The sequence below is a fragment of the Tamandua tetradactyla genome, chromosome 1 (assembly GCF_023851605.1).
Source record: "Tamandua tetradactyla isolate mTamTet1 chromosome 1, mTamTet1.pri, whole genome shotgun sequence".
Taxonomy (NCBI): Eukaryota; Metazoa; Chordata; class Mammalia; order Pilosa; family Myrmecophagidae; genus Tamandua; species Tamandua tetradactyla.
In genome coordinates, this window is record NC_135327.1 from 193,181,990 (window position 1) to 193,206,071 (window position 24,082).

Genomic DNA, 24,082 nt, shown 5'->3' on the forward strand with positions numbered 1-24,082 from the left:
ACTCAATCCCACTGCCTATTCTACCTCAAGGCTCACCAGGCAAAGCTAGCTTTTCCTAACAGTTATGGTGGTTAATTTTAATAATCATTTTATTCCATAATGACAGCTTACCCTATTTTCTATCATCCTGAAGTATCTACTCTGTGTCCTATGTCATTTCTACTCCAGCCATGCAATTTCTTAAGAGGTCGGGCTGCCAAGGGTGGGCAGCCTCTTTGCAAAGCCAGAGCCTCAGAACCTGGCTCGGAGGGTTTGCAGGAACCTGGGAAATGCTCTTCCACGCACAGCCCTTGGTTTGAAGGGAAAAAGCACAGCTACGCAGTTCTACCACAGGTGCCACTTGTCCCTGAGCTGGGTGGTGGTTCAAAGGTCAGGCTCAGGCATCATCTTGGCAGGGCTCTTGGCCACGGTCCTCAGGTTGTGCCATAACATGAAGAAAGCAAAGACTAAACCACGTCAACAGCCAAGAAATTTTCCTTAACAGCTCTTCAGATAACAGTAAAATGAAAAAGGCAAAATCAAGATGATTTGGCAAAAGATGTTTTGTTTTCTTTTAAAATTTTAAATTAAAAAATGAAAACATTCACACACAAGAGATTCATCTTAACTGCTCTGAGGAAAACCATTAAAGGTGGAAGGTATAAAAAAAAAAATAAGAAATCAAACTTCACATATTGTTAAAAATAGATGAATCCTCCATCAAAATCTGGACTAAACTATAGAGCCACCCATAGCTATTCAGTATTCAGAGCATGAGGTGAAATATCAAAATGTAAAAATAAAAGAAAAAAGTCAAGATACTGCCATTGTGTACCCTCTGCCCACGCGGCTCCCTCAGACTCCCCTGGCTGCTGGAAGCTACAGTGTATCTGGTCCCTTCCCACCCACTGCCTCAAAGCCTTCAAAGCTCTTCCTTGGTCCTGCTCAGTTTCGTGGCATGTTCTTCTATGAACTTGCTCAAATGCTCCAGATCTCTGTCTCCACCTTCAAATTTAATTGGGTTCTTTTTGTCGCCACTGGGGGCAAAGTAGATGGTGGGGAACCCCTCCACTTTGTAGCGGTCGCTGGTCACATCGTTGGCGGTGGCATCCATCTTGGCGATGACCAGGTTCTTCTGGTTCTTGTACTTCTTCCCCAGGTCGGCATACACGGGCTCCAGCTGCTTGCAGTGCCCGCACCATGGGGCGTAGAACTCAATGAGGACGTCTTTCTTGGGGTCCATCACGATGGAGTCGAAGGTCTTCCCCACCACGACCTTGACGGGCCCCTTGTTGTTCTTGGGCACAGGCTGGGATTTGATGACCGGCTTCAGTTTTCCTGCCGAGGAAAGCAAGCAGGAGAGGGGGTGTCAGTACTGAAAAGGCTCCCAGACCCCAAGAAGTGCTTCTTGAAATAGGTGGGGACGCCAGCCTGATGTGCAAGAAGATGGGCAGACAACTGAGTAGGGGCGATTCAAATAAGCCATGGAAGGTCTGGGCTCCAAAAGCCGCCCTCCTCTCCACAACTGTACATTTATTTTTTTGATTAACTTTCCTGGTTCCTGAAAAAGCCAAAGAGTATACAGACAGATCCTACCCCAGGCCTAATGAACCATCAGGTGCTGTCCAATAAGGCAGTGAGAACAGAGGCACTGCCCTAGTGCAGAATTACTGGGAGCTTTGGCCCTGGGACAGGGCACGCTTGGCTGAAAGCCTCCACAGGGAGGAAAAGTACTGGAAAGATTGATGGAAACACCAAAAACTGCCTTGTAATTCTTGCACTGGGAAATTTGGGCAATTTGCTCAACCAAGACTGATAAAAATGTCTGATAAAGATATTCTGTTTTAAGCTTCAAAGTAAGTTTTCCACATACACAGAACCTATGTCTAAGTCCAAAAGCCTGTTTTACTTTAAATATTAAAAAAATAAATCTTCTTGGGCAGGCCATGGTGGCTCACCAGGCAGTTCTCGCCTGCCATGCTGGAGACCCGGGTTCAATTCCCGGTGCCCGCTTGTGCAAAAAAAAACCAAAACAAAACAAAATAAAGTCTTCTTAAAGTTTCTAAGATGTACCTGACTTTACTCTTAAAAAAAGAGAGAGACGGGAAGAAGAGAAAAGAAAGAGAATCGGGATTCAGTTGGGATTCTCCTTGTTTCCATCTTCCCACTCTTAAGGTTTGGGACAGAGAATCAAGGTTAAACTTAGGAGCAAAAATGAATGAACATGAAGAGGCTTCTGAATCAAGGTCTGAAGCCACAAGCAAAGGTCATTAATTTCATTAAAATTTTGCTATATCCTCTTCGGCTGCATCTTGAGATGCCCCCTTTGCAGACCTGGCTCTATGCCTGAGTTTCAGCTGGTTGAGGCCGCCTGCTGAGTGAGCCTGAATCAGCTGTAAGATGAACCCCTCAATCTCGCTTTTGCTTTCAAACTGAAAAAGGCAAGGAGTGCCAATGGGAAATGAATACTCCCCCATGGTAGACTACATTCTTCTAAGCTTAGTGCCTTCATGTCTGGGGGCTATGGCTGCTCCTTCCTTTATAGGGAAGTTGGGTAGCAATGAGTAGGGTTGGGAAGGAAGCTGTTGGCTGACTTGCAGGGCCTTGGTGGCCAGGATATGGCAGGCACACGGAGCCATACAATCTAGAACAGGGGAGGAGGTCAAAATGTCAGGTTCCCCTGACCCCCTAAGACTGCTCAGGTTCTGTGTTTAAAGAAAGCACAACGAGAGCTTAGAGGGGAGGCCCCAGCTGCAGTTTACCTTTTTTGAAAGCTGTCACAAACTCTCGGAGGTTGTCAGAATCAAACTCATCTGGCTCCATGGCATACTTCTTCCCACTCTCATCCAGGATGGCTGCATTGACATCCTCCCCGCTCTCGCTGAGCCCCAGGTCCTTCACCTCCGTGGCGTAGTCCTCCTCGTCAGCGATGGCGAAGGTGTACTCAGGGAAGTCCTTGGCTACCTCCAGGACTTTGTTTCGCCAAAACTGGGTAGCTGGAATGGAACCAGGGGCTGTGAGCTCAGCGGTTAAGCAGAACAACACTGCCAGCTTAGCCTCCCAAGGTGTTTAAATCCTATTACTAATATTCTCCGACAAGGCACAAGCTCCATATTTATCTCACCCAGAGAGAAAAGCATCTCTGGTAGAACCACACTTTGTGAGCAGGTGGGCCAGTGACCACAAGCCAAACAAGCCCAGTTGGGCCAATGAGCAGGCACCATACACTGCCAGCCTGGGTGTGGGGTGGCTGGCTGCAGTCCTAGCACCGCTGCTCAGAGGCTGGCTGAGCACAGGCAAATCTCCTCCCTTCTCTGAGTCTTGACTACCTCATCTCTAAGAGGGTACAAGGCTCTACTCTAAGCTCCCCTCCTGCTAAAAAAGGAAGAAAAAAAAAAAGGATAGTTATATAGCATAGGATGAAAAATGACCCTGAAGCCATAAATACATTTTAAAAATGCACCCAGGCCACCAACCTGCAAGAGCTCCAGGAAACACTTCCAATCAAGGAGGTACCCACCCACCATGGGGTTCTGTTGGCTGTCACTCACCAGCTCTATAATCAAAGCTGAAGTCCACCCCATAGTAGACGACCACTAGGGGGCGCTTGGTGTACCGCTTGGCCTCATTGGAGGTCTTGCGGTGACCGACCAACGGCAAGGTATGCTTTATCAGGTGGTCTTTGATGGCAGATCCCTCTGTGATACCCTGTTTCAAGAAGAGGACAGATAAAGGATGGGCCCCCACAAAAACAGGGGCTTCATCTCAAAAGCACATGCTCCCCTTTCACAGTCACTGCTGGTAAATCAAGGATGCATGCTTGGAGGGTATTCAGTGTGGTGGGGGGAGGTAGGTTGGGGAATGGGGTCTTTTGTCTCCATGTGAGGGACAACATTGAGGGTTTGCATCCCAACAATTTCCTGATGTCTTCTGTCTCCTTTCCCTCCAAGGACACTCAGTGAGCTTCTGAAGGCAAGGGAGACAACAGCATGCCTCCTTTCCCTTAGGCATAGGTTCAGTGATAAAACTGTTGAAGGATGGACTGGTTCTCTGGTGATAACAGCTGTTAATAGACTGAATTGTGCCGTACTTTTCATCTTCCGCTCCTGCAGTCTTCCCAATTCCCATCATTAAGAGAGGCGTTTTATTTACTTATTTAATTTATTTTGCATGGGCAGGCCCCAGGAATCAAACCTAGGTCTCCCACACAGCAGGCGAGAACTCTGTCACTGAGCCACCGTTGCCTAACCTTTTTAAAGATAAGAAAAACAGCCAGCAAGGCTAAATAACATCTGACTTCACCCAGCTGGCGAAAGGCCGAGATAGGATTTGCATTCTGACTTTGAGAAAGCATACCCTGAATCTGCACGTTACACTAGGGTACAGGGTCCTCTAGGCTATGAATTTGGATCTGACAAAGCGGAGTAACTGCCTCAGTTGCTTCACCTGAGCCTGTCTGTTCCTCCTGTTTGAGCTAGAGCCATGAGATCACGGATGCAGAGGGTGTGACGCACAGGCAGCAGCTGCTGTTGCACAAGTTCTACAGCAACAGCTCTTTAAAGCTGGCCCATGAAATTTTGCAGGTGTTTTCCAGGTAGGATGTCTTAGTGTCAGGTGAATCCAATGTACACTGACAAAGTGCTACGCACAGCAGCAGACACTATGCAGGGATATGGAGTTGAGGCAGAGGCCATGACCTCAAGAAGTTAGCGTCCAGTAGGGGAGTAAAAAGGTAGGGAGAAGCCTTAAATTTGGATGTTATATTCTAAGGTGATTTTTTTTTTTTTTTTTGCATTTCATGATTTTTAAACTTTGTTTATTTCAAAATTGCCTCAGATTCCTCTTGGATTATTTTTCACTAGTTGATATTATTTTTAAGCCTCCAAGGCACGGAGGTGGTGGTGAGGGAAACAGCGTATGATCAGAATCCTCAGAGAAGCTGGGAATCTGTGTGTACTTTGGAAGAACAAACATGATAATGTAATAGCTGTTTATTTGGAAATGAAATATAACAATGCCTATTTGATAAGAAAAAAAAAAAAAGGTAAAGTGCTCTGGAAAAGCTGGCTCCAGAGGGCTCCCATTTACTAAGTGCCCTTCATAGTAGGCCCAAGGATTGTCCTATGACCTTCAATTTCCAGAAGGAGGAAGTGAAGCAGAGTGAGGTTAAGCAACTTGCCCAAGGTCACATAGCTAGGAGGTGGTGTACAAACACTATATTCTTCTAAACCCCAGAGTTTCTGGCTCGATAGGGCAATCAGAGAGGTGGCCCCTGTGTGGGGGCTAACGGATGGGTGGGATTTGCTGGGGTGGGGGTGGGGAGGAAGGCAGAAGGAAGGTATTCCAGGAGGAACAGAGGCAGAGGAGGTAAAAGTGATCCCATCAGATAGCACCGAGCGGGCAGGAGCAAAGTGGGCTGGAAAAGCAGGTGAGGAGGGCCTTGAATGCCACACCAAGGCATGCAGCCTATTTCACAGGAAAAAGCAGCCTGTTTCACATGGGAAGACTAACATCAGAATAGTGTCCCGGACTGAACTTCACTCCGAGGACAACTTGATATTAAAGTGGCAGAGATGTGCACAGACTTAGTTGCAAAGATCTTATCCTTTTATGGGGTCAAGTACTTTTCCAAGAAATCTACTGAAAGCTATCGACCCTTTTCCTAGGAACATGCATAAGCACACCCACGCAGAATTGTGTGTGACTTCCTGTGGGGCCACAGCCCCCTGAATTTCATTAAGGGTCCCCCTTTTTGGATTCCTGGGTCACTAGCACTGGATAAAAGGCCAAGCAGCAGGAGGTAAAGAGAACTGGTGGTTGCTGCTCATAGTCCAGGGAAGAGGAGAGGGGCCCGGAGCATCAGCAGAGTGCATAAGCAGATGGAGTTGCATGTGCAGACTGTGGGGAAGAAGCAATCTAAAGACTGAGGAGGCAGAGGCATCAGACAAGTCTAGTGCGGTATCTCCAGGACACCACTGAGCTCCTAATTTATAAACAAAGACCAGAAAGATATGGCTAGTTCCCTGGCCCATTCCCAGTGGGACTCAGTGAGGAACACCAGCCATCTCGGGTACCACCTTCTCCAGGTCCCATGTGAGCCCGTATCACAGTCCAAACAGGAGATAACGGTGCTGTGGGAAGCACTGGCCTGGGGGAGACAGGACCTGAAGTTTCTTCTTGGCTCCGTTTCTCACTAGCTGTCGGAACCTGGGCAATTTAACTAATTTCTCTGCATCCACGTCTCTATCTATAAAACAGAAGCTTTGGATTCACTATGTAAGGCTTCTTCCAAACTCAAAGACTTATTCATTGAAGTCATGGGCCACTGGTGAGACGCTTGGGTCACTGAGCTAGATCCAGATTCATTCTGGTCTGGTAACCTCCTCTGCTTTTCTGGAGTGAGTGTTTTGCATCTTTTAGGAAGACGAAGAAGGAGGGCTAGCAGAAGGAAATTCCCTTCCCAAGCTCAACATTTTAATTCCATGAACAGGAAGTGCCTGCCACAGCTTCATGGCCCTTAGAGAACAAGCTACCTGCCAGCAACCAAGGCTGAGCTGAGACTGAGCAGCAAGTCCTGGCTACAGGCAAGGCAAGAAACCCATGGTGGAACGAGTAGCTAAGGGAGGCTGGGATTTACTTGCCAGCAAGTATGAAGAATGGGAACAATTGTTCTGGCAAAGGCAGGTGAAGCTCTGCCAGCTGCCTCGGGGCACCCCACCCCGCCAGATGTGCAAATGCACTGCACCCAGCAGGTAGAGTTCCCTTTGTCTAGCACTTCTTTTGAACATTTGAATGCTAACAGCTTACCACACTGGTGGGCTGGGCTTCAAGGCCATGCCTTTGAGGGATGAGTGGGAGAGGGAGAGGGGACTGAGAAAGGGGCTCCAGACCCCTCTATGACTGAGGGACACCTCTGTGCTTCAGCATCCACACGTGGGCTCAACAGAGGCCTCAGGGCACACCAGGCATTTCTGAGAGTCCCACTGGGCACTCCGAGACCCACACTCACCTGCAGGTCCATCACATGGTTCTTGGGCTCGTATTTGGATTGGAATTTTTCGGGTTGCATCACAACCAGTTTCCCCTGGGACACTTTCAAGAACTTTGCTATTTCAGTGTTGAAAGTATGGTGAAATTTGTAATCTTCTCTCAGGTTGTTAGCTGAAAAAATTAACAGAATAATAAAGCAGAAAATGTATTACATTTCCTAAGAGACCTAGGTTCAATTAAAAGAACCCACATGAGCCAATCTGAATGACCTAAAATGAGTTTAACGACTACTGCGAATTCTGTGTGGACAATACGTAGCGCTTAAATACTTGAAGGGAGTTTTGTTTGTGAAAAATTGGTACAGATGTGATACCTTAGATCCTAAGGATCTAAGCAAATGCTGATCTGTCAGGAGTTACTGACAACTGATGAGTGTGATTATGAGATGCATGTTAAAAGAGTAAATTGTGGAGAACACCATATATTCCTCTATTTACATACTGGTCTTTCATATCTAACACCCTTCATGTGAGATTTAAAAAGTTTTTTTAATTGTTAAATATAACATATATACAAAGAAATATAGTGATTTTCAAAGTACACTTCAGCCAGTAGATACAGATTTCAGTTATGGGTTACCATTCCACTATTTCAGATTTTTCCTTCTAGCTGCTCCCAAACACTGGAGGCTAGAAGAAATGTATTTCTCTCTCTCTCTCTCTTTTTTAATGAAAAATAACATATATACAAAAAAAACAATAAATTTCAAAGCACAGCACAACAATTAGTTGTAGAACAGATTTCAGAGTTTGGTATGGATTATAATTCCACCATTTTAGTTTTTTACTTCAAGATGCTCTAAGATACTAGAGACTAAAAGAAGTATCAATATAATGATTCAGCAATCACATTCATTTGTTAAACCCTTCCTTCTCTGTATAACTCCACTGTCACCTTTGATCATTCTCCCACTCTTTAGGGATATTTGTGCTATGACCATTCTAGCTTTTTCATGTTGGAAAGGGCTGTCAATAATACGGCATAGAGGGATGGAACTAGTTGACATTCTGGAGAAGCTGGCACCTCTGCATTTCAGGGACGAGTTTTGATGAGTCTGTGTATCTCCCCTCCTCTCAAAGCCCAGAAGGGAAAGTGGTCCAGCATCTCATCTATTTAATATGTGACAGTACTCCATGTAATCAAGGTGACAAGAAAACCTACCACCAACATCCACTCCAGAATAGAAAGCTGACTCCCACAGATGCTATCTTAATTCTTCCATCAAGGCAGTTCTCCCAAATCAATGCCCCCATGAGTTTTACGCAAAAGCAGCAAACTTCCCAGCAACCTCACCTGGCAGGGCCTGGGGAGTCTGCATTTCTTTCAACCTGCAGAGGGTAGCTACTTACCAGCATCTTGGTACTGTTGGTAGGCAGGGTCACTCTCCCCTTTGAAGACCCCAATGATGATGACATCATCTCCATCCTTCAGGAACTCCTGGACCTGCTTCAGGGCCGAAATTTCCTTGGAGGGAGGCCCGGACTGCTCGATCATGTAGTCAATGATTCCTGGGAGCAGAGCACACACCTGAGAAGGGACTCGGGCTCAAAGGAGCTCAAGGGTGCTCTTGGAGCTCTCCAAATCCGCCTGTCTCCCACTGCCCACACCCGCCAGTTTCCAATACTTTCAATGGCAAATCCCCACCAGGGACCTCATCCTTCCCCACTGCGCTATTAGAGAAGGAGGGGCCGTACCATATTTTTCTCGTGGGCCATTGTAATCAAAAGGCTTCCCCTTGCGGAAGATTTTCAGGGTGGGATAGCCGGAGACATCAAATCTCTTGGCCAAGTCAGTTTCTGCGGTGGCGTCGACCTTTGCCAGGGGGATTGGGGGAGAGCGCTTGCTGAGTTCCTTGGCGGCCTTCTCATACTCAGGGGCGAGTTTCTTGCAGTGTCCACACCTGCCAAGAGGAAGCTAGCTTCGTCAGGGATCTGTTCCAATGTGAACCCATCCTCACTGCTAAACACAAGGTGTAGACACGCAGGAGGTATTCCCAGAGCATTCAACTGAATTCAGCAAACTGCTGAATATTGCCTAGGTGAGGACTCTGAGCTAAGCCCCTCAGAAGATACAAACACAATTAAGATACGAGCTTATCACCTTATTTTGCCATCACAGCCTGGCTGTGTGTGGCAGGAGGGACATGTGTGACACAGGTACAGACATGAATGTAACCATGGCCTGGGTAGGACAGGAGAAATACCTAGAGAGACGGTGTTCTAAGGGAGAGAATTTCCTTGCTTGGGAGAGGTGAGGGTATATAAGGATGCAAGTCAGGATGGCTTCTTACAGCTGAGCTGGGACAGGAGAGTCAGGTAGAAATTAGAGAGAGGTGGGGAAAGGGACAGACAGTGGAGTGAGGCAACATCACCAATAGGGGCAGAGAATGGACTGCTGACCACAAAACTTCACCAATTCAAATCGACCAAGATAGAAGATGGTGTGTTTCAGGGAGCTCGGACTTAAGACTACTGACTACTAAGCAGCCATGCTGGCCTGGAAAGAACTGACCAGTAATGGCCGGCCAGTACACAGCACGAGGAGGCTCTCCAGCACTGCTTCAAAATAAACTATGGTCTTGTCAGTCTTTAAGGGCACCATAAATGAGTTCAAGGATGCAATCTGAAATACGTGGAATCAAAAGGTTAAATGTTCTCTGAATTACTATGATCAAGATTAATTTGCAGAATTAGCAATTACTGAGTGTGCTATGTCAAAAGTCAGTTTGTTACTCACTGCTCTCCCCCTCTCTACGTGGGACATGACTCCCAGGGGTGTGGACCTTCCTGGCAATGTGGGACAGAAATCCCAGAATGAGCTGGGACTCAGCATCAAGGGATTGAGAAAACCTTCTCGACCAAAAGGGGGAAGAGAAAAACTAGACAAAATAAAGTGTCAATGGCTGAGAGATTTCAGGGTCAAGAAGTTATCCTGGAGGTTATTCTTATGCATTAAATAGATATCACCTTTTTAGTTAAGGTGGAACAGAGAGGCTGGAGGGAACTGCCTGAAAATGATTATATATGTAGAATGGAATGATCATATGGTAAAAATGTTTGTGTTTGTATGTTGGTACATTTAGTAAATAAAATAAACTAAAAAAAAAAGGTCAGTTTGCCAAACCTCGCTCCTCGTTGATCACAAATTCAGAATTCATAGATTCACATTTCGTCAATCTATAGGAAAGGTGTCACCATACTGCTGTTCCTTCTCTCACCCCACCCCCACCCCCAGGCTGGGGCCTCTTTTATAGCAAAGACAAAAGCCACTGCGGGAAGGGTGAGAGGGTATTGGTTCCTGCACGGCACCAGGGCACTTCCTTCCTTCTCCTCCAATTCACTTTCTTTCCAAACCACCATTTTGTTTCTTTGTTCATTCGTCTAACAGTTACCAAGCGTAGGAGTTTTCGCTGTAGAATGCAGAGTCTCAGGTTTGGACCTGTCCGGCACTGCCCGATATGAGGGTGTCCTGACCCAAGCTCTCCCTCGTGGAAGGAGGACCCCGTCGTGCGTCAGCCACGGCCTCCACCAGCTGAGTCTGGGCCCTCTAGCTTTCTCCCTGTCTCTGACTCCCTGGGTAGCTCATCTCCAGAACATGCCCCCCCACCCCAGGCCTGTCTTCTTTGCCTAAGGGTGATATTCTGTACTCACAACTGAGTGGCTTCCATTCTGGTTTACAGAACACATCCTGATAAATGCCAAGCCGGTCCAAGCAAAGAGGTGCTATCCAACCCACGGATTTCACCTAGATAAATGCTGCCTCAGGCCATTCCTTGGAAGGCTGACAGGCCCAGCCAGCTCACCCCTGGCACTATACTCAGTACAACCTTGAAAGCGGTCTTTGTTTCGCTTTGCTCTTATCTGTCTACTTCAATTACCACCTCGGTTCCTCTACCCAACTGCTTGTGCCTCCCCACTTTGCACCCACGCACCAAGATAACTTAGGAGCAGAGCAGCCTACCTCCGCCCAGTCAGGCCATTCACTAATCGGCCTCTCACACCCAACCCTGGCCCTCACTTCTCCCGTACTGATTTTCTTTCCAGCAGCTTCTTCCTTCAGTCTTCTCTCCTCCCCTTTTGCCTGCTTCTGCAAGTTCCCATGTTCTCATTGTTTCTGCTTTTCTCGCCTCAGACTGATTTGTCAACACCCATTATCTGGCTGCCAGAATTGGCTATCATACTGGCAGATACGGACGTCATCCCAGTCAAACCCCCTTACAAGCACCAAGACACGGACCCAAGTCTTCTGCAGAATTGGGGCTTTCCTTATTGCTGGAAGTGGGTGAGCTACAGGTTAAGGGGCACGAATCTTCTCCAGATATGTCCTTGGGGCTGTTGCATCAAAAACAAGTACTTCTTTGTGGGTGAGTGGAGCCAGCCTGGCTCACTGCCATTTCTCTCCTACAAGAAAAGCTGAAAGGTCCTGAGGTTGGAGGTGAAGGGTGGGGGCTTGATGCTCCATAACACAGGTTATAGTGGAGGAGTTGGGAGAGGAGGAGGCAAAAGGAGCGAAGGAGAAGTGGGGGACAGAAGACAGGAACCCCGAAGCTCAGGCATTAGAAAGCAATACGATATTTAGCACAAGGGTTAAAGACCGCCTTCTGAGATTTAGTTTTCTCTCTCAGCTTGAAGAAGGGAACAAATACTGAAGCAGTCACAAGCAGAGATGAAGACAGGTAAAACTGTGCTTCAAGTACATCAGAACAGAAGGCTGTGAGCATCAGACAATAAAGCCTGGCAACGTGAGACCACCAGCTGCCACTGTCTGATTGCCACGGCAGATCCCCATTCTTCCCTCCCTACTGCAGCCAGGTTAGTCTCCATCAAACAGCACTGGACTGCCTCCTGCTGGCCATGGAAGAGTATGTTATCTTGCATTCACCTCGAATGCCATGGTGAAAATGCTTTCACACTGTTCTGTTACTGGGACCCTCTCCTTGGAATGTCCCTGTGTTCTGGGAGAAGAATGAGAGACTCAGCAGTCATGGGCTGGGATACAGCTGTGATCTCCCGGCCTCGCATCTGGAGGGCTCAAATCCACACACTCACTCCCGAAGGCCTCAGTGATATGTGAAGGGTTTCACTCCTGTCCTGCAAAACCTCACTTTGTCCTCCCAAGCTCCAGATCTCCATTTTGGTCTCACCCAACACCTCAAGGAGAAGACTGCACTTCCTCTGAGGCTCTGGAAAGACCACCCCCCTTCCAGGAGACTTGGCAGCTCAACCTTGCATTACAACGTGCACTACTTCTGCCTGGTTGCCTGTGTTACGACCACCCCTCACCCCCTCCCAGGGTGTCGGCAGGGTACTAATTGCATATGCGGGGCCTAATCAATGCCTCAGTTATTAATCATTTTTCGGGAAGTGAAATTGACGCCCATCTTACCATGGGGCATAAAACTCCACTAGAATGATATCTGCATCGTTCACAATGTCATCGAAGTTATCTTGGGTCAGCACTTGTGTGGCTTCCGGAGGTGGGGTCCAGTTGGGCTGCGAGACCTCTTTGACCTTAGCAACAATTTCTGAAAGCAACCAAATGAGAATGCTTACAGTTGGACCCCAACCAGGCAGGTACTTCATTTCACTCCAAGAGCAGGTGGGGCGGCGGGGGGGGAAAGCGGCAAGCATAAGGAGAAGCCAAAATCCAACTGCCTCTCCTGAAGGCTTTGCATTAACAGCCTGGACCACTTCTGTGGCTTTGAGCACAGCTAAGGGTCAGAAGGCCCACTGTTTCCCAACAACCAGAAGCCCCTTGTCTGCCACGTTTCCACTGCCACATGCATCACCTGCACACTTAACTCTAGACAGCCAAAGAGCTACTTAAAGAACGAATGCTAACTACAAGGAAACCCTCTGAGGGTTTGTCTCCTAACGTTTCTGGTCACATGTCCATTTATACAATTTTGGGGGCAACCCCTTAACATGCACACAGGTGAGTGTATTTAATCATACATGTCTAGTACCAATATATTAGGTACATCAAAATATGCATGTAGAATTTGAGAAAAAAAGGAGAATGCGGGTAGCAGCTCCCACACTACTCAGGCTGCATCAGCATCACCTGGGAAGCCTTTTTAAAAATGCCCACTTATGGCCTCATTCCTCAGACAAGGATTCAATGACTGTGGTAGGACATAAGAATATATTCTTCAAAAAAACTTTCCAAGTGGTACTTAGGAACAGTGGTTGCAAAATTTATTTTTTCTTTTTCTTGGCGGTAGAGTCCACCAAGGAGCCAAGTTTCAGAATCACTCCCCAGTCTTCAAGTTAAAGAACACACAAAAACTACCTTCACAACTCATTCACAGCATGCTCTCCCTGCCCTGGGCCCTCACCAGGAAGACCTGAGCACGATAAGCGTATACTACCTTTGACCTGCTTTTAGACTGAGTTCCTGATGTACTGATGTGGCTAAAACACATCTGTTAAGTAAAAACACTAGGGTGCAGAATGGTGTTGAAGATATGCTAAAAGAGAGTGTAAAACTGGAAAAATTTTATATACACATTATGTATACAGAGAATATCTAAAAGAAATAGAAGAAACTTGTTACATTAGCTGACTTCTTGGAAGGGTGTCGGATAACCCCAGGTTTGGGATGGAAAGATTATTTCATCATCTATCCTTTAAAATACAGAACTAATAATAAGTATTACCTAATCAATAAATAGGCAAAAATAAAGTGAAAGTGAGTTTTAATCAAAGTGATAACAGTTTCTTTGTGCACCCCGCAACAAATAATACACATACCATGGTGTATGACAGACGCATACACTATGCTCAAAGGGAACTTTGCCACCAAGTCCAATCACCTTGCATTGCTGCATATGATGAAGTCATGGCACAGCAAGGAGAAGGCACTTGTCTGGGGTACTCAGCATAAACTCATCTTTTTTTAAAAAAATAATTAAAAGAGATGTGCCCTTGCTAAAGGATAACACAACTTTATCTGTTCATTCATTTAACAGAATTTGTTCACTGCCTATTATGAGCCAAGCAGAGAACATTCAGGCCTGACTTTAAAGATGCCATCTGCAGGTTCCTAGACAGTGGCTCTCTACGCCAGTGGTTCTCAACACGTGGTTCTGGGCAGCAGCAGCAGCAAGCCCTGGGAGCAATGCAAACCGTCGGGTCCAACCCGAGGCTTAGTGAATCAGGAACTCTGGGGATGGGCCCTGTAATCTGTGCTTTACAAGCCCTCCAGGTGGCTCTGATGTACTCTAAAATGAAGAACTGTGGCTCTAGAACACTATCAAGGGCCTTGGCCTCTTACATAACATCATTTCTTAACATAACTGCTCCAGACCTTGAGTTTCACAGTCTGAAGTGTGAGGACACCTCTCCCACCCAAGGAAGAGTTTAGAGCTCAGTTCCCACTAACATTCCAGCAGAGAACATTTCCAGATGCTAGTGTGCCCACTGAAGTCATTCTTAGGTCCGTCTGACTTTGGGTTTCCTTTCTCTCTATTATCTAAATTCCCACCCCCCTCACTCTCTGTCCTGGGTCCCAGGTTTCTCTGACAGCTCGGGTAATGGCTCACCTTCCTGGGTCCTGGAGCCCTCGTAGTCGAAAGGCTGCCCCTTCTTGAGGATCTTGATGGTGGGATAGCCGCTCACGTCAAACCTGCTGGCCAGCATCGACGCTGAAGTGGCGTCGATCTTAGCGACAGGAATGGGAGGGTCATGCTCATTCAGCGTCTTGGCGATTTTTTCATATTCTGGAGCAAACTGCTTGCAATGGCCACACCTAGGAGTTAAATTCGGGGAAGGAAAAACAGATGAACTGTACCTTTGTACCCAGAGGATACACGGTGTGGCAACCCAGGGGTCGGGACCCCCCTCCCTTGGGGAAGCATGAAGCAGCCTGCGTGACATTCATTAAAACTCCCCTCCCCTAATCACTGTTGGCAACCAACACTCGTAGGATCTGCTGAACCTTATAATCACCCCCTTGGCACTCCTTGTTCTCTTGTTTGCACAAGTGCTGACTTACTTTTCCCAACTGGCCGCCATTGGGAAGAATTTTCTCCGTTCCTAAGTCCCTATTTAAAACTCATGGGTAATTCTCTGCCTGGTGCGTGCTTTGGTTTTGAGATTGTGCTGGGCTGGAATATATGGGTATTAAAATCCAGTAACGCACACAAAAATGGGGTTTTAGATCCAGAAATATTTGCAGTGAAGAGGAGAGGTGCAATATAACACAATGGTGAAAGTTAAAATTAAATAGATCTAGGTTTAAATTCCAGCTCTGCTTTGAAAATCTCTAAGTCTCAGTTTTTCTACCTATAAGTTTCTCAAAGTTTGGTTCAGGAGGTCTGTGAGGTCAAAACTATTTGCCTAAGATTTTAAATGTCCTTTTCACTTTCATTCTTTCATGAGTGTACAGTGGAGTTTTCCAGAGGCCGCCTGACTTACAATGATGTCAGTGCTGTGATGTGAACACGTAATGGGTTGTTATCACTCAAAAACAAATTGGGAAATCATTTTAAAATTTCTCAGTTTTAATGTTCATGGTACACACTGATACCTATAAAGCTCTTTGGGATCTGCAAGCTTTAAGAGTGTTAAGGGGTCTTGAACTTGTGATATATAAGACAGAAATGATAAAATCTACCTCACAGACCCACAGTAAGGACAATAAAATAGGTTTTTGATACACTTTTTGCTGTGCTTGAACACCAGGGACAAATAATATTAGTCTATTCTAATTATTTTGGCTCAAAAGTGAAAACAGGGCAGGGAAGGAAATTATGAGACAAAAACAGCAGTTAGAAGAGAGGCAAGGGGGAAGAAAGGAAAATAAGACGTATAACGTATGATAAGCAGTGAAAAACAGGCAAAGAAGTGGGGTGTGTGGCTGTTTCTGAGGTGCTGTGCTTGCAATATGGGAATCATCACAAAGGCTAATAGTTTGTACTCTGGGTAGCCAACTTGATTATTGGTCCCGAGCTGGCAGTGACGGGGGAGGCAGAGTGGACTTGAGATGGGTCGGGGCAGAGTCTTTAACAAAGGACATGTTTGTTATAAGCTCGGGTCTCCCTGAAATCACTGCTTGGTAAATGCTCCCTCCTCCCCCCACTCCCCAGCTATAACTACCCGGATGTACTGCTATTCTGAAATGCTGGACTTTGAAACAAGTGAAGACTGCATGCCACGGGAGCAGGCATGTCAGATGCTCGATGCAGACTGGCCGAATGACTGAGCAACCAGGGTACTGAACTAAGAATTCCTGCACCCCAGATACTCCCATCCTCCCAGGGTCGAGATGACCTTGTACGAGGCTGAGCATGTAAAACTCTGAGGTTTCCAGTAGTCAAGGAACTCTATGTCAATCCAGCCAGAGGAACCAGAAAAATGTTGGTCCTTACCAGGGAGCATAAAATTCCAGCAGCACGGTGTCTTTGTCAGCCACGAAGGTATCAAAGTTCACATCATTTAGGACCAAGACGCCATTGTCTTCCTTAACTTCCGAGTCATCGTCCTCATCATCTTCCTCCTCCTCCTCTTCATCTTCATCTTCAAAAGTATCTTCTAGATTAAAAGACCCCGGGAGGAAAAACACCCAGACTTGTTAGGAAACTGGCTAGCAACTCTCTTCTTTAAAGAGAAGATGTATATATGTCACTAGAATAAAAACTGAAAAATAAAAACCCTAAGACTGCACAACACAAACAGTGAACCCTAATATAAATTATGGACTACATACAGTTATAATAAAAACCTTTCATTGATTAAAACAAAGGTATCATATTAATGTAAAGTGTTAATAATAGGGGTGGAGGAATAGGGGAACTCTATTTTCTGCATAATTTTTCTATAAATCTATAACTTTTCTTATTAAAGAAAAGCATTAAAAATAAATGGAAAAAAAATACTTCCCTATGACCCCAAAGCCTCAAAATGCATGTCCTGAGTCCTGGGTGGTCTCGGGGCCAGTGTGGGAAGGGGTGGTGGCATCAGGCCTCCCCTGAATCTGCTTTTACTTTGCATATTGGTAGCTATGTAAGATTTCATTTAAGGAGAGGTCATGGCTAAAAGACATTTGAAAACCACAGTTCAAAAATTTAACCCCCCTCAGCAACCTGGCCCTTCCTCCTTTCCAGATGTGCAGCCTCTGGCTTTCCTGCATCCTTCCTGGCCCCAGCAGCCAAGCCCTCCCTGCTCCTCCAGTGAGTGCTCACCCATTCCTCAGCACCACCTTATCGGCAGTCTTTCCCAGACCTCACCCCCAAGCCACAGACTCCCTTAGCCATATCCCTACACTCTGGATTTGAGTAGCATCGATAGCACCACTTTCTCGATTCCCACCCCCCCACCCCCCAGCTATGCCCAACAGCAAGGCTCTATTTCCTCTGTCACAACCTTGTGCTTTCCATGGGTATGGCATTCTAGAACCTCCTGTGAATGAATGATCTGCCTGGCCCCCAAAAGACTACACAAATAGGAAACAAGTGGTCGTCCTTGCCTTTTCATTCATTCAGGGGGATGGTACACTAATGCCACTTCTGAAAAGGGATGGCATTTACTTTACTCATACTAGTGGGGAAAAAAAAAAAGCCCTGAAGTCTTTATAATCCTCAGGGAAAAGTTAAAGTGTGAAGGGAAAGAGGGCGGGGAAGCAGATTTTACTTACAAAATCACCCCTGAGTCACCTCCTGGGTGGAAGTTATTCAACTAAGAATTTAAAGATTTACAGGGCCAAAGTGCAATAAAAACCTACAATAAATTAAACCTTTCTAGGATACCCTGCTAGGAAGTAAAATTTCCTTTCCAGAATGAAAAAAACCTGAGTAAATCATATTACTAAGGTTCAATTTAATTTTTGCCACACTATAAATATAAGGGACTGAAGAACTGCAGTTCTTATTAATCATGTTCTCCAGCTACTGTCACATCCATAAACACTGAATGCAGCAAGCATGAAAATTTCATTAACTCTGAAGCCAGAATGTTTCAAGGGGCCAATTATCATTCTTTTTTGGAGATGTTTCCCAGGAGATGTAGCAACATTGCCAGTCACTGTGTTTGGGGCTGAGGGTGGGGTGAAGACTAGAAAACCTGCCTTAAAAGGCATATGGGAGTGGTGGTCTTCAAAGAAAGAGAAGCCCATCTGCCCCCATCACAGAACCAAGGGTGAGTTACAGACACGAAAACGGATCACATCCTACATGAGTCTCAGACCTGCTCTCCATTTCTTGACACCTTAACAACTCAGTCCATGGTTTCCACCACTGCCTAAAACGGACCGGGGGTCCAAAGCTGGTCCAAGATTTTTTTCCACAGGAAGCCACATTTGCCTGTGGGGCCAACAGCAGTGATCATCTGCTTGGGGCAGAAAGCTCTTATAAAGGTTCTTTGCTTTACTCCTGAAGATCATTGAAAAACTATATGGAAGGTGTTGGGAGCAAGTTGGCAAAATTAAGAAAAATGGTGAAGAAGGTGGAGTACAGCATGAATAGAAAGTATATGCACGTTGGTGGGTATGTGAAATCAGACGTGTGTGCAAACAGCATCATGGAACACATGGGATGTGCTGAATGTTACTCCTGCCCGACTTCATCCAGCGTATGGTCTGCAACACACATCTATGAGAGGGAAACCGCTGCACGGCTTCTACAAGGCCACATCACTCTCTGCTTCTCTAGATCACTTAAGAGGGTATGGGTGGTAAGAGGGTATGGGTGGGGCCAGCGGCTATGTTCATTATCATTAAAATCAACCAATCTGCAAGCTAATCTCAAAAAAAGCAAACAAAAACACCCTCACCTCCACCCCTTCTTAGTCATAATTTCCTCAATGATTTTCTCTCTCTTTTTTGTATGCTGTATGGCGGGGTCACATTTCATTATTTTTCCATGTGAGTATCGCGTTATTGCAGCAACATTTGTTGAACTTTTGTTTGCTTGCTTGTTTGTTTTTTGGGAAGTACATGCACCGGGAATTGATCCTGGGTCTCCCACGTGGCAGACGAGAATTCTACCACTGAACTACCCTTGCACCACCCATTTTCTCTTAAAAAAAAAAGTTACATTGCTTTTTCCTGACCTCCACATTTCTCCTCTTCAACTTAAGAAATAATTTCCTGCTTTGTTGGGAGAGGGAGAAACATCTCTAAAATTCCAAAAGGAAACCCATGAATTGGAGAAGGACAAAATCAGCAGACTTACGATTCTCCTGGGGCGGTCCCTCCACCTGTCCATCACATTTCCTACCCACTCCTTCCCTGGCCACTCTGTGTGGCAGTTCTTCCCAACACTTCCCCTCACCGAAGGCACTGCACCTCTCCCTCCACAGCCTGAACCTGGTCAGGACTGCCCCCAGGCTGCCTCCCAGGACTCAGAGGAAGACAATCTGGGCTCAGGCTCCACCTCTTCCTCTGCGGTCTTGTGCAACTGACATCCACCAGAAAGGACCATGTGAGGAGATGGAGTGTGCGTAAAAGCATGGCGCATGGAGCACAGGAAGGGGTCCCGCATCTCCCGCATCTCCAGGGACAGCTCGCTGAGGAGGGCCTGAAACCAAGCTGAAGAGAAGGCAGTTTCCCACTGCTTTCTTATCCCTCTGTTCACATCCTTCTAGACCACGGAGAAGGAAGAAAAGAGTAGAAATTAAGTACCTTCTGCTCTGTGGTTCTAAAGAAAACTCTGCCTGGTCTATTTGCATGTGTCTTTGAAAGGACTGTGTGAAGCTACAAAACATTATATATATATTTAATTATTATATTAAATATAATAGTATAAAACATATATTAAATACAGTAATTAACTATATTAAATATAAAAATTATATATATAAATATTATTCATCCATAAAAAGGATAAAAAGGAATGAAGTTCTGATACATGCCTCTAGGCAGATAAACCCTGAAGATGCCATGTTGAGTGAAATAAATCAGACACAAAGGGACAAATATGGCATTATTCCATTTAAATGAAATAGTTAGAATACGTAAATTAAGACACAGAAAACAGAATACAGGTTACCAGGCATCAGGGGAGGGAGAGGATGGGGAGTTAAAACATAATGGAGGCAAGCCACAGTGGCTCAGCAGGCGGAGCTCTCACCTGTTCGATTCCCGGGGCCTGCCCATGCAAAAAAAACAAAAAACATCATGGGTGCAGGGTTTCTTTTTGGGGTGATGGACGGTGCGGAGGGTCGCACAGTATCGTGAGCATGAATGATCCCACTGCATGGTATGCTTGGGAGTGGGTGAGGTGGGAAAGTTCATGCTGTATGTAGGTTTGTACAAGACACATGAAAAAACTAGAATATAGACTCTATTCCTAAATTTCCTGAACTTGAAAACTCAACTTCAGATATTTAAGGGTACTGAAATAGCTAAAGATATGTGGCAAAATGTTGAAAGTTGGTAGATCTGGGTATCTGGGTGGGTGGCATGTTGGAGTTTTCTGTATGGCATTTGTACTGCTTTTCCAACTGTCCTGTAAATTGGAAATTATTTCAAAATAAAAAGTAAAAAACAAAACAAAAACTCTATATAGTTTATAGGTTCCTCTAGCTCTGATGTCATTAATAGACAAAACCTGACTGATAATTAACACCCCTTTCCTGGCCTGGGGATCTTTAGCCTTGTTTCTTTATACCCAAAGCAGGCAGAATCCCTTTCCACTGGTGACCGGTAGGTGGCACTGTCCACCCAGGTCCTGATGAATCAAAGGACGTAATGCTCTTGGGTACCTTGGAATTCAACCCTGGCCCAAGAGGGGTCACTGTTTCAGGTACTTCCGGGAATGTCGCCTACAACAGACCTGCAGGGAAAGCTCTGGTTCTTCCTCATGCAAAAATATTTTTTAATTTGTACATTTAGTCACTATCATTGTACAATCTAGGCATTCCTAGATTATACCATCTCAGTCTTTATCATCTATTTTTCCTTCTGATTTCATTTGTGCCCCAAGCCCTCCTCCCTCTGTCATTCTCACATTCAGCTTCATTCAATGTACTAACATAACTGTATTATAGTTATGTGGTATTGTGCTATCCATTTCTGAATTTTTACAATCAGTCCTATCGCACAAACTCTGTCCCTTCAGCTCCAATTACCCAATTTCTACCCTATTTCTATCTTCTGATGGTCTCTGTTCTTAACAGAAATTCTCCAAGTGTGTTCATTAATGTTAGCTCACATCAGTGAGCCCATACAGTTTCTGGCTAATCTCACTCAGCATAATGTCCTCAAGGTCCATCCATGTTGTTATATACTTCATAACTTTATTCTGTTTTACAGCTGCCCAATACTGCATCATATGTATACACCACAGCTTGTTTAGCCACTTGTCTGTTGATATACATTTGGGCTGTTTCCATCTCTTGGCAATTGTAAATAATGTTGCTATAAACATTGGTATGCAAATGTGTTCCTGTCCTTGCCCTCATGTCCTCTGAGTAGACACCTAGCAATGATATCGCCAGATCATATGGCAATTCTATACTTAGCTTCCTGAGGAACTGCCAAACTGCCTTTCACAGTATTTGTACTGTTTTACATTCCCACCAACAGTGGATAAATGTGCCTCTTTTTCCACATCCTCTCTAGCACTTGTTTTCTGTTTTATTGATAATGGCTATTCTGGTGGGTATGAGATGATATCCCATTGTGGTTTTGATTTGCCTTTCCCTAATAACAAGGGAAGTTGAACATCTTTTCATGTGTCTTTTGGCCATTTATATTTCCTCTTTTGAGAAGTGTCTGTTCATGTCTTTTGCTCACTTTGTAACTGGGTTGTTTCTCTTTGTTGTTAAGTTGAACAATCTCTTTATTCATTCTAAATACTAGAGTCTTATCTATCGTTTCCAAATATTGTTTCCCATTGTGTAGGCTGTCTTTTTACTTTCTTGATGAAGTTCTTTGGTATACAAAAGTGTTCAATTTTGAGGAATTCCCATTTCTTTCTTTCTTTCTTAAATGCTTGTGCTTTGGGTGTAAGATCTAAGAAACCACCTTCTATTATAAGATCGATGTTTCCCTACATTTTCTTCTAAAAGTTTTGTGGTCTTAGATCTAATGTTTAGGTCTTTGATCCATTTTGAGTTATTTTTTATATAGGGTGTGTTCTAGTTTGCTAGCTGCTAGAATGCAATATACCAGAAACGCAATGGCTTTTAAAAAGGGGAATTTAATGAGTTGCTAGTTTACGGTTCTAAGGCCGAGAAAATGTCCCCATTACAACAAGTCCATAGTAATGTCCAATCAAAGGCATCCAGGGAAAGATACCTTGGTTCAAGAAGGCCGATGAAGTTCAGGGTTTCTCTCTCATCTGGAAAGGCACATGGTGAACACAGTCAGGGCTCCTCTCTCGGCTGGACAGGCACATGGCGAATACGGTATCATCTGCTAGCTTTGTCTCCTGGCTTCCTGTTTCATGAAGCTCCCCGGGAGGCGTTTTCCTTCTTCATCTCCAAAGGTCGCTGGCTGGTGGACTCTCTGCTTCGTGGTGCTGCAGCATTCTCTGCTCTCTCTGAGTCTCTCTCTCCAAAATGTTTCCTCTTTTATAGGACTTCAGAAACTAATCAAGACCCACTCAGATGGGTGGAGACATGTCATCCCCTAATCCAGTTTAACAACCGTTCTTAACTAAATCTCATCAACCAGGGAGATGATCCCATCACAGTCCCAAATACACAGCATTGAATAGAGACTATTCTACCTTTAAGAAATGGGATTTATATTAAAACATGGCTTTTCTTAGGGGGCATATATCCTTTCAAACCAGCACATTCCACCCTCTGGCCCCTAAAAAAGACATGTTTTTCCCATATACAAAATACATTAATTTCATAACAATATCAGATATCCTTAAACCTTTCAGTAGCAATACAAACAAAGTATCAAGTTAGAGACAGTATAGAATCTCATCAAATCAGTTACAGGCATGGTCTGTCCTAAGGCAAAATTTTCTCCATTTGCTTTGGACCTTTGAAAACTCATCCACAAGTTATTTGCTGCCAACATACAAAGAAGGAACATTCACAGGATACACAGACACATTTCCATAGGGAGGAAGGAACACAGGGGTCACTGGACCCATACAGTTTCGAAAACCCGCAGGGCAAAGTCCATTAGATTTCAAAGTCTGAGACTCATTTATCCTCAGGGCTTTAGAAAGTGGCAGTCCCACCCTTTCCAAATGCCTACGCCTGCCTCTCTCTGAATGCAACCTTGGGGGATATTGGGGAGACCACCTTTCTCTCAGCTCCACCCTCTCCAAGCATTGGGGCCACACCCGGGCTCTCTGCCATTTCCGGGGCACACGCTCAACCCCTCCATGTGGTGGCAGCCAGGCTCTCCCCAAACCCCAAGGAACGTGCTTCACTCTCTCCAAGACCTGAGGCGGCATGACTCTCCCACTGCAACGAGGTGGAAGGCCCATTCTCTGCCTTTGGGGCAAACTCACCCTCTCCACGGGTTTGGGTGGGTCCACTCTCCTGGCCCGAGGCTTCTTGACTTCAGACCTCAGCCTCCACGGTTTTGCCTCTGAAGTTATTTTTCCTCCAATGTGTCCCTTCTCTGAACCCCTCGGTCCAGACTGGCAGCAGCTCTTTTTATACAGGTCCCACAGCACTCTCATTGGCTTTCTATGCAGTAGCCTTGGCTCATGCTCATCAGACATAAGGAGTTTCCACAAATCTTTCCTGGATAACTCCATGTCCGATCCTGACTTTCTCTGAAATGGCTGACTGGTTCCACATCTGGTTAAATCCACACTATACTCTGTAGTCTCCCTTTCTGTAGGCCCAGAATTTTCCGGGACCTCAACTTCTGATTTCTTTTTACTCAAGAATTCAGTTTTCAGCTTATCTCTTTCCTGTCGCATTTCACTATAAGCTGCAAGGAGAAACCAGACTGCACTTTCGACATTTAATTTGGAGATCTCTTCTGCTAAATATCCAAGTTCATGGCTTTTAAAATCTACCTTCCAGCCAGTACCATTAGTCAACTTTGCCAGATTATCTGCCATTTTAAAACAAGGATCACCTTCCTTCCAGTTTACAATAACACGTGCCTCATTTCTGTCTAAGGCCTCATCAGA

The 24,082-nt window shown here is 45.3% G+C and overlaps 1 protein-coding gene across 1 annotated transcript in view; it reads right to left on the bottom strand.

The window, feature by feature from the left end:
- Positions 1–527: 527 nt before the first annotated feature.
- Positions 528–24,082, bottom strand: part of PDIA4 (protein disulfide isomerase family A member 4) — a 34,164-nt gene continuing 10,609 nt past the window's right edge. The window contains exons 2-10 of the mRNA XM_077148925.1: positions 16,400–16,562; positions 14,573–14,778; positions 12,415–12,553; positions 8,724–8,929; positions 8,379–8,537; positions 6,989–7,140; positions 3,531–3,687; positions 2,742–2,975; positions 528–1,317 (exon numbers count right to left, since the gene is read on the bottom strand). Coding sequence (XP_077005040.1) covers positions 902–1,317; positions 2,742–2,975; positions 3,531–3,687; positions 6,989–7,140; positions 8,379–8,537; positions 8,724–8,929; positions 12,415–12,553; positions 14,573–14,778; positions 16,400–16,562 — 1,832 coding nt within the window. The 3' untranslated portion in view covers positions 528–901. The remainder of the gene's footprint in view (positions 1,318–2,741; positions 2,976–3,530; positions 3,688–6,988; positions 7,141–8,378; positions 8,538–8,723; positions 8,930–12,414; positions 12,554–14,572; positions 14,779–16,399; positions 16,563–24,082) is intronic.